Source organism: Schistocerca americana, chromosome X (assembly GCF_021461395.2).
Source record: "Schistocerca americana isolate TAMUIC-IGC-003095 chromosome X, iqSchAmer2.1, whole genome shotgun sequence".
Classification (NCBI taxonomy): Eukaryota; Metazoa; Arthropoda; class Insecta; order Orthoptera; family Acrididae; genus Schistocerca; species Schistocerca americana.
Window position 1 is genome coordinate 25,374,237 of NC_060130.1, and position 10,554 is coordinate 25,384,790.

At 38.2% G+C, this 10,554-nt stretch overlaps 1 protein-coding gene across 1 annotated transcript in view; it reads right to left on the reverse strand.

The window, feature by feature from the left end:
* Positions 1-8,971, reverse strand: part of LOC124554930 (molybdenum cofactor biosynthesis protein 1-like) — a 61,887-nt gene extending 52,916 nt beyond the window's left edge. Inside the window, exons 1-3 of the mRNA XM_047128627.1 lie at positions 8,843-8,971; positions 7,468-7,688; positions 3,056-3,311 (exon numbers count right to left, since the gene is read on the reverse strand). Coding sequence (XP_046984583.1) covers positions 3,056-3,311; positions 7,468-7,688; positions 8,843-8,971 — 606 coding nt within the window. The remainder of the gene's footprint in view (positions 1-3,055; positions 3,312-7,467; positions 7,689-8,842) is intronic.
* Between the last annotated feature and the right edge of the window lie 1,583 nt (positions 8,972-10,554).

The following is a 10,554-nucleotide window of genomic DNA, read 5'->3' on the forward strand; positions in this document are numbered from 1 at the left end:
TCCAAAATATTACTTTTTTTTATTATAGCTTCACTTTTATTTTGTCTAATGATTACTAATTTCAGTATCAAATTCCATCATCAAGCCACTATATGATTGGAAAGCAAAGTGTATCGTTAAAATATTGTTTATTAAACAGATTACCATTATATCATCATTCCTTAAAGTAATGTCCAAAGTGGAAGGACAGATGATTAATTTTGAGTATATACAAAAGTCAGAGTACTGAACCGGATATGAAAGAAGGAAAACCAGAAGGGCAGTGAGAGACGGGTGCCTTCTATCACCTTACTTCCTTAATATTTTCATCAAGGAAGTAATAACAACAACAAAGAAAAGATGACAAGAATCAAAAGGTAATTTCTGGAATACTCCAAGGAAATGTGATAGGACCATTACATTTACAATGAATATAAATGATCCAGTAGAAAGTGTCAGAGGCTCCTTAATATTGTTCACAGGTACTCTCACTTGTCCATCAGAAAGTAGCAACAACAGAAGGCAGTATCAATTTGCACAATGACCTGCAGAGGATTGGTGAATGATGCAGGCTCTGGCAGTTGACCCTGCACATAAATAAATGTAACATATCACTCACACACACACACACACACACACACACACACAGGAAAAGAAATCCAATACTGTACAACTACACTATTAATGACAAATTGCTGGAAACAGAATCTACCATAAAATATCTAGAAGTAACTATCCAGAGCAACCTTAAAGTGGAATGACCACATAAAACTGCAATAGAAAAGCAGATGCCAGACTAACATCCACAGGAAGAATCTTAAGTGAATGTAAATTACCCCTGTGTCCTTACCCAGTAGGACTGACAGAAGAGAGAAAGAAGATCCAACGAAGTGCGGAGTGTTTTGTCACAGGATCATTTAGTCACTGTGAGATCATTACAGAGATGCTCAGCAACTCCAGTGGTAGATGCCATAAGAGTGCAGTTGTGCATCGCGGAAAGATTTACTACCCAAATTTCGAGAGAGTAGTTTCCGAGAAGAGTCTGACAACATAATAGTTTCTCTCATATACAATTCACGAAATGATCACGTGAAGAAAATTTGAGAAGTTAGAGATAATACAGAAGTGTACTGACAGTCATTCTTCTCAAGCACTGTTCACAAGTGGAACAAGGCAGAGGGGATCAGTTGGTGGCATGAGACGTACCCCCTGCCACACACAGTTAGGTGGTTTTTGGAGCATGATGTTGATATGGAAACTTAATTGGATGCATATACACTGCAGATTGATGACATCACAATAGTAAATCAAAGTAGGAACTAAATAAAATGTTTCAGGCCTTAAATCTAGAAATGGTAAAACTAAAGCTAAAAATGAATACAAAGAAGACAAAAGTTATGGCTACAGACAAGAAAGGAGGTGGAGGTAGGACTGACACAAGAACAGGCAATGAGCAACTCAAGAAAGCAACTGAAATTCAATATCTCAGTAGCTTTTTGCAAGAAAACAATCAATATTTCAAGGCATTCAAGAAAAGAATAGCACAGGTGAAGAATTCCTTCCAAAATAAGAAGAAGCTGCAACTGAATAAACATATCAGCTTCCACATTAACAAAATATTTGTAAAGACCTTTGTGTGGAGTGTTCTGTTACACAGATGCAAAATCTGTACATTAGAAAAGCCAAAGGAAGCTCGCCTCAGACCTGCTGAAATGTGGTTCTGGAGGAGAAGTACAAGAACTAGCTGCATTGACGGAAAAATTAAAGGAAATAGGAGAGAAGAAAAAACCACTGAAAGTTATAGGCCAGGGCAAAGCAAAATACACTGGACACTTAACTGGAGATGATAATCTTTTAAAAAACATTTCTGAAGGCAAGATCGTAGGTAAGAAAACAAGGGGATGACTGAGAACATCCTACTTAAACAATGTGATCAATGAATGGGATTTTCTTCACACATGGAGATGAAGACAACTGCTGAAGAGAGGAAGCTGTGGCTGCAGAGACAAGGTTTAACCTTTCGGAAGAGTAAGGACAAACAAATACGAAAAAAGTGAGTCTACATGGTAGCTACATATGGAATAAATGACAACTTCTTGTGTGCAGTCATCAAGTCACTTACCCCAGTAGGTGTCTTATCTACTAAAAGTAAAGGTCACTGTTGTGCTTTCAATAGATGTGAACTGCACCCTGAAAATGGTATGTCTAGTTTGCAGTTGTACAGAAGCTTTTTATTTTGCAAAATGGTTCAAATGGCTCTAAGCACTATGGGACTTAACATCTGAGGTCATCAGTCCCCCAAACTTAGAACTACTTAAACCTAACTAACCTAAAGACATCCCTGCCTGAGGCAGGATTCGAACCTGCGACCGTAGCAGCAGCATGGTTCCGGACTGAAGTGCCTAGAACCGCTTGGCCACAATGGTCAGCTTTTATTTTGCAAAGAAATTTTTGATAATAAGATGAACTGATGCTGGTACTTGCTACTGAAACCAGTAGTACTTAGATACAACAAAAGTGTGACTATAGAATTAAGAATAATTTTTCCAAACAATCGAGTATTTTTTTCAAAATGGCACCACAATAGAGGATACTTATTTTAAACTAAAGACACAAAAGAAAAAAAGAGAAACTGTAAAGATCTTGAGTTTCATAATGCTCTCTTGGGAGGAAAATATAAGATACCAATTACAAATTATTTGTTTCAGTTCCTTTAGAATAATTTCCTGTTTCACAGGTGCCTTGAAGAAAATAAAAGATCTCAAAAGTGTCTTAATGACAACCGATGGCCTCATGTTGACAATAATTGGTAAACTTGCAAGCCATACTTTTTTATGTTGTATAAACTACGAAACTGTTAGCATTGTCAGCTAAAATTTACTTCTTCTGTCTTAATATACCTTCCTTCACTTACAGCTGCAGTGTGGAGACAACGGTGAGGGTGGGAGCGGGGATGGGGGTGAGGGTGAGGGCGTACTGCTTTAAAATGGTGATTCTTGTATTGATATTCTTAACAACAGATTTATATCTTTTGTTTATGAAAGTCTGCATGCGATGACAGCTGCACTAGTAATACCTTCACAGGTTTGTATTCAAGTTGCAAGGCTAGATCTATGCCAGCCATGACACGCTTCCAGCCTTTCCTCCTCATGATCTGGTTGTAGCGTTGGGACTGCAGGGTGTCTAAGCTGATGTTCAGACCGTCAAGCCCTGCCCTCTTCAAGGCAACAAGCTGTCTTGTCAACATGAGGCCATCGGTTGTCATTAAGACACTTTCGAGATCTTTTATTTTCTTCAAGGCACCTGTGAAACAGCAAATTATTCTAAAGAAACTGAAACAAATAATTTGTAACATTGTTGCTGCATATGAAACAAAACTCCAGTTGATAAATTGAAAATACAAATTCCTTAAAAGTTAATTGTACATTTGCCCTAATACAAAGAGATAAGAAGGGTTAATAAACTGAATTGGAGAATGCAAGTTAAGATAGCAATGAAAAAATAATTAGAGGCATAAGATCACCTACTGCAACAGGGAAATGGGAATCAATATGAACCATTACCCAGCTACTGTCAACTGATTCCATGTCTCCATGCACACTGTATAAACCACTGTGGGTTTGTCCGACAAAGTACATTGTTGTACCACACATTATGGTTTATCCCCATTCAATGCTCATGTGGAGTGTGGGAAGAATGATTCAAAAATGGTTCTGTGCATGCTGTAATTAATCTTGCCTTCATGGTCCCTATAGGAGTGATACATATGTAGTTATTGTATAATCCCTAAATACCTCGCTTAATACAGGTTCCTGAAATTTCATAAGTTGGGTTTTGTCATATATTTGGCGTCTATCTTCACTTGTCTGGCATTTCCAATTTTTAGTAGCTTCTTGATGCTCTCCCATGCATCAAATAAATCTATGATCAATCATGCTACACTATTTTGTATACATTCAATGTCTGCCATTAGCCTTATTTGTTATGGGTCGTACTTAAGCAATATTCTAGAATGGGCCACACAAGTATTTTGTAAGCAATGTCCTCTATAGACTGATTGCATTTTCCAGTATCTTACCAATGAATTGAAGTCTGCATTCTGCTTTGCCTACAAGTGAGTCTATGTCACCATTTCATTTCATCCAGATATTTGTATGAGTTGACCAATTAAAACTGTGATTATTTGATAATGTAGTCATACAATACTGTCTTTTATTTGTTTTGTGATGTGCTCCAATTTACATTTCTGAAAACTTAAACTCAGTTGCCTATCTTTGGAGCAATTTGAAATGTTATGATCTGACTCAAATTTGTGCAGATTTTTTTCAGGCAATAATTCATCATAGACAACTCTATCATCCAGGAAAAGTATGATGTTCCTTATAATATCGTCTTCCAGAACATTAAGGTACAACATAAATGTAATGGTATAAATTACTATAACTGTATAAATAAGTTTATAAGTGTGTAAAATACATTGAACTATTTGTTACAACAAAACATTGTACTGGTATACTCAGCAAGATGTTAAATCAGCAGATAGCTACATTTTATGTTCAACATTTTGTGTACAGCATATATGCTGGAAAGGATTTATACCCAAATTAAATAAATCTGAAGAAATGGTAGTGTGTCTTTGGAAAAATTATCCATAAAAACTCATACAGTCCAATTTGCTATTATGTCACTGTTGCTGAAATATAATACAAAGTAACTGAATTCGATGAACATTCTCAGAGTGCAATATGCCTCAGAGTGAAATGCACAGTAATGTCAACATTATTTTTCAAGGCTATGTTTGCGAAAATGGATGAAAGCAAACCACACATTTTGTTCTCAATCTGCGGAAGCATTATGCACTGTGAAACACTGTACTGCTGTTCTACATAAAAGCTGTCTAATTGTCAACATCTTTCCCCTGCTGGCTGTTCTACACTTCTCATCACTGATTCAACACATTGTAAGATATTTTATGCTGTATGACACCACAGTCCAGTCTGGTTAGGACAGCATAAAAATAATATATGAATTTCAGTATTGAAACTGGAACAGCAGAACAGCTCTCATCACACTGGATATCAAATCGAGGTTGGATTACAGCCGTGGGTACATCATTTCATGCTACTCAACTGTATGTCATATGTCAGAGTTCTCCAACTGTAGTGGCTGGTGACTGGTGGCTGGCGACTGGTGGCATACCCATCTCTTGGCATCCTGTGAACAGACGTTCTCCACAGGTGACAGATTTGAAGAAAATGCTGGATACGGCAACAGTGGAACACTCTCTGTATCGAGGTAGCTCAGTACAGATCAGGTGATGTAAAGTCTTGCATTATCCTGTTAAAAGATAACATCACGGAGCCCTTGAAAATAGGGTACAGCGATAGGCCTTAACAAAACACAAATGCAATGGCTGCTGTCCAAATTACTGGCTATGTGAACCAGAGGTTGTGACATGTATCCAGTTGCACCCCATACCATCACATCACATGCTGGACCTGCATGTGAATGACAGGTACAATCTGGCCAGGTCTGTTGGCATCAGAGCCTCCACACACAAGTACATCAATTGTGACGATGTTGCAGAACCGAGACTCATCTGATACAATGACACAGTGCCATTCCTGTGTCTGGCATTGTTGTCAGTTGCACCGCTGTCAGTTCAACTCTCTCTAGAGCTGCATTAATGGCTTGACAGTCTGTGCTGCTCCAGATGCCATCACATTGTATGTGTGGATACTTGTCTCACTGTATACAAGCCCACTTCCTGACTAAATGTACACAACTTCACTGCAGGATCATGTACGCATGAGCGAACACTTGTCTGCCCTCTCAGGTGCTAGTTGGATGGCACTACGGAGGCCCTGCAAGGCATTTAGCATGGCCCTCCTGAACCTACCAATTCTATGTTCGCACAAAATGAGATTCTGAGCAATGCAAGCAGCAATATAGTGAAACAATAAACCAGAGTCTCACCAGACCATGAGCCTGCCACTGCCAAATCTGGAATGCTGATAAACATTTCTCCTTCTTCCATTATGCTTAACACGGTCTTTGTGTACACAACCAACACTGAAATAGAATTTCTGAATGAGAAACCGGCTTTCTTGCATACAGAATATGCATGTTAGTGCTGAAAAGTAATGCCTCTGAATTTTTTATTCTGTTCTCAATATCGGTCGAGGTATGACACGTCACACATATTACTTGGTCAACTTTCCCACTTCACTGACTCGTGGCACACCCCCCTCCTGCTAACAGATGGAGTCGCAATAGGCAACCCACTCTGACCAGAGATTGTGAATATGTTTACGGTGCACTTCGAGGAAGAGGCCCTGATGTCATCCAAATGGAAATCCATCTTCTTCTTCTTCTTCTGTTATGTGGATAACACACTTGTCATCTGGCCTCATGGAAGAGACAAACTTCTTGACTTCTTTGTACATCTGAACTCCACACGCCACAAAATCAAATTCACTATGGAGACCAAAGAAGAAGGAAGACTACCATTCCTGGACATCATAGTCAGGAGAATAACGGACAGCACCCTGTGCCACAGTGTGTATCTGACTCTATAAAACACATAAACTCAGTTCTCCCTATGGCACTGTGAATAATTTCAATAACAAAAACTGAGATGAATGTTGCAGCGTACATTTAATTTCCACTTTTGCTTTGCATTCAAGATCAGTCTTACCTGAGAGTGCAACATTACATCTTTGTTTAATTTAATTATATGTTCATTAGATTTTGGTTATAAGGCACGTTTTGCTTCCTAATGTTTCATCTCCAAATGCTGGAAACAATCCATGGAGGAAGAGGAGTATGTAAGACATTGGTGGACCAGGTTGGAAGTATCTGTGAATTTCAATACTCTGTAGAAGAGCTCAATCATTTGAAAATAACTTTCAGACCTTGTGGCTATTCTAACAGATATACATAGGGCACTACATTCTAAAATATTTGCATCTTTCAGTGACAAAACAAGCAACTAGAGGAAAAGTTCTCTTGCCACTTGTAAAAACAGTCGCAGATCGCGACCTCTGAGTGCTATAAAGAGAAGGTATTGATGCAGTGCTTAAACCAAACAGAAGACCACAACTGCAGCCATACTCAAGCAAATTGCTATGCAGTAGTTTCAGTGAATTTGACAATGATGTGGCTGCTTTCATAGTGGCCCAGTCATATTGTGGGGTACGGAATGCCAGTGACAGGGCTGGAATTGTAGGTGACAGATGGGTTTTTGGCAAAGACTTGTATCAATACCTCCTTAATTATTGAGCTGAAAAACTGTAAAAAACATCATACAGTAAAATCACACAAAAAAATTCCTATTTCTGCAGGTATTGTGCCTTCTGTTTCCTTTTCATTACAAAAACATATTGATTCAAATTTATAAAGTCACAACTATGTCGCTGTGATTTGTGTAACACACATTCTGGAACATGTTCCAGGAATGTCATGAAACAGACAGCTTTAAATACTTACTCTAGCTCATCTTTCAAGACTTGCATGCCAACAACAACACCATCTATCCAATCTGTTTTTATTTCACTTTCATGTAAAGCTTTCTCCACAATGGATATCATCTGCCATGTAGGCAGTGCAAGAGGAAATTCCACACTCACATTTGGGTAACCAAGTGGATTCTGTGTCTTGTCAGAACCAAGTACAATCAACCCAATTTCATCTTTACCACTGGTAAATATCTGGAAACATATTAAATGGTAAAAATAAGTTTTGTTTATAACAAGTTGTATACCAATAAAAACATCACACACAGGTACTCTTTATAAAATCATTTAATTCGATAGATAAAAAATCTACTCACCAAGCAATGGCAGAACACACACATAAAACACTGTTGTGATAGGCAAGCGTTTGGAGCCAGTGACTCCTTCTTCAGGCTGAAGGGTTGCAGGGGAAGCAAGAAGGATGAAGGAAAAGGACTGGAGAGGTCTAAAAAAAGGGGTAGATTTTGGGAAAGTTACCCAGAAACATGGGTCATGGGTGACTTACCGTACAGGATGAGAAGGAGAGACTAATTGTTGGGGAGTGCATCGGGCAAGATTCGGAAACCTGAGAGCTTAAGGGTGGAAGACAGGGTAATATGCAAGACAGAGATTACTACTAAAACTGTACATGAGTTAATAAGAGTGAGAAGCTAAGTGTATTGTATGCAACAGCTGTGGGAGGGGGCAGTGAAAACAGACGGGAAAGACAATGAAAGATGTAGAAAGCTAAAACGGAGTGAAGCAAAGAGTAATTACAGTGAAGAATAGCTGAGACAGGAGAAATTAACGTAAATTAAGGCGAGGTGGGTGGTGAGAACCAAGGACATGTTTTAGTGCTAGTTCCCACCTGCGGAGTTCTGAGAAACTGGTGTCTGGCGGATGAATACAGGTGGCATGTGTGGTGAAACAAGTGCCGAGGTCACGTATGCCATGTTGAAGAGCATGCTCTGCAACAGGATATTGCGAGTTCCCAGTATATACACTACGCCTATGCCCATTTATCCTAACTGATAATTTGGTGGTAGTCATGCAGATGTAGAAAGCTGAACAGTGTTTACATAATAGCTGGTATATGACATGTGTCGTTTCTATTTCTCGCCTGATCCGCAGTTCTGTGTGACTTTCCCAAAATCTACACCTTTTCATGGAACTCTCCAGGCCTTTTCCTTTACCCTTCTTCCTTCCCCTTCAACGCTTCTGTCTGGAAGAGCCACTGTCTTTTATGTGTATGTTCTGCTGCCGCTTGGTGAGTAGATTTTTTATCTATTCAATTAAATAAATTTATCAATAATTTATTGTTTTTGTTGTTATAGTTACTCTTTATAACCTACTTAAAATACATCACGTACCCTCCTCTCCACAATTCTTCGAACACATAGTTTTGCCTTTTGTAAAAAATCACTGTGTTTCTGTATAACATACTTGGAGTCAAAGTGTCCAACATCTATTACAATTATAAACAGATGAAAGAAAGTCATTGTATTTATTGGCAGTATTACGCAATCAAATATTTTGAAAGAGTTCCAGTGGTATAAATTTACAATATCTTACAATTAAATATATACGTTTATTCTTTAAATCAATTCTTAGCAATAACATAATAGTATAAATTGCAGAATCAATATAGCCAATTTTAATGTAATGACTGCAATACCAATACAAAATAACAGCGGTAAGTTATTACAAATGAGAGGGAGAGAGAGAGAGAAAGAGAGAGAGAGAGAGAGAGAGAGAGAGAGAGAGAGAGAGGCATTTAGACAATGTTTCGTTACAGTGCGAAACTTATTAGAATTAAAATGAAGCCATAGTGAATTATTACATTCCAAAAATAATAATTATTGTGTTCTTTCACATCAAAATAATACATTCATTAGGCAATGTATACTTTTAATTTCAGAAATTTTTATAACAGCTCTGAACTTCACTGTTTCGATGAATTTATAACATGTGTCAATGAATGAGGGTTGATAACATTGCTTTAGTCATTCAATTGTTCATCATGTGATATGCACAATGTTGTTAATAACTTCTTATGTAAAGTTCTATCATCAAAATGATAATCTACGTAAGTTTTAAAAGTCGCGAATCTTTAAACAACAACTTGAAAATGGGTATATCAGTATTTTGTATACATTCTAGCATTGCTAGATTTACTTTTAAATTTTAAAGTATATGAGCAGATTGAGCGACTTTCCATCCAGAAAATTTGCTGTTGGCAAGACCTCACTACAAAGAAAAATGGTCTTTCCGGAGTCAAATGCTAAAAAATTCATAAATACCAGCATTGTAAGTTATACAAACAGGTATTAAGCAATGGGCATAAATATCGTTCTGCTTGATTTGAAAAAAAGTAGGTAGATGAAAGAGTAAATTGGGTGCAAGGACTGAACATAAACTCACCCAAATTGCAAAGGTTAAAAAAAAAAAAAAAAAAAAAAACAAGAGGGTCACTGCTCAAGAATTGAGAACAGCCCCCCCCCCCCCCCCCTTCCCTTTCTTTTACAGGCTTGCTTTCACTTTTCAGGTGAGACCATGTCCCCCATATGTGAAGAAAATAGCCAATACATAAAGAGAATTACAGATAAAGCTTTTTCTAGAATGAGATTTTCACTCTGCAGCATTGTGTGCACTGATATGAAACTTCCTGGCAGATTAAAACTGTGTGCTGGACCAAGACTCTAACTTGGTGATCTTAACCCCAGATCTGTGTTGCCGATTTGGGAGGTAGATCTCGTATCTGGAAAGAGGAGATGACAGTTAGGGTACTATGGGTGAGCAGCTGCCATCAATTTTTGATGGTGCAGAACCCACAATAGTGGAACTGCTGCCTAGTCCAAAGGCACCTGTTACCAGTCTTACCCCACAATAGTGTATCGAATCCAGACGTAATGTCGAAGCTGATGAAAAGTCATATGAGAGATTCCTGTAATCTAGGTGTGACTTCACCAATGCTGCATACAGCCATATCAAAGTAGAGTGGACCACACCGTGGTCAGTGTCGCTGAGGCATAGAAGAGCATTCAGGTGCGACCTACATGTCTGCTTTAGTTGACAAAGACGG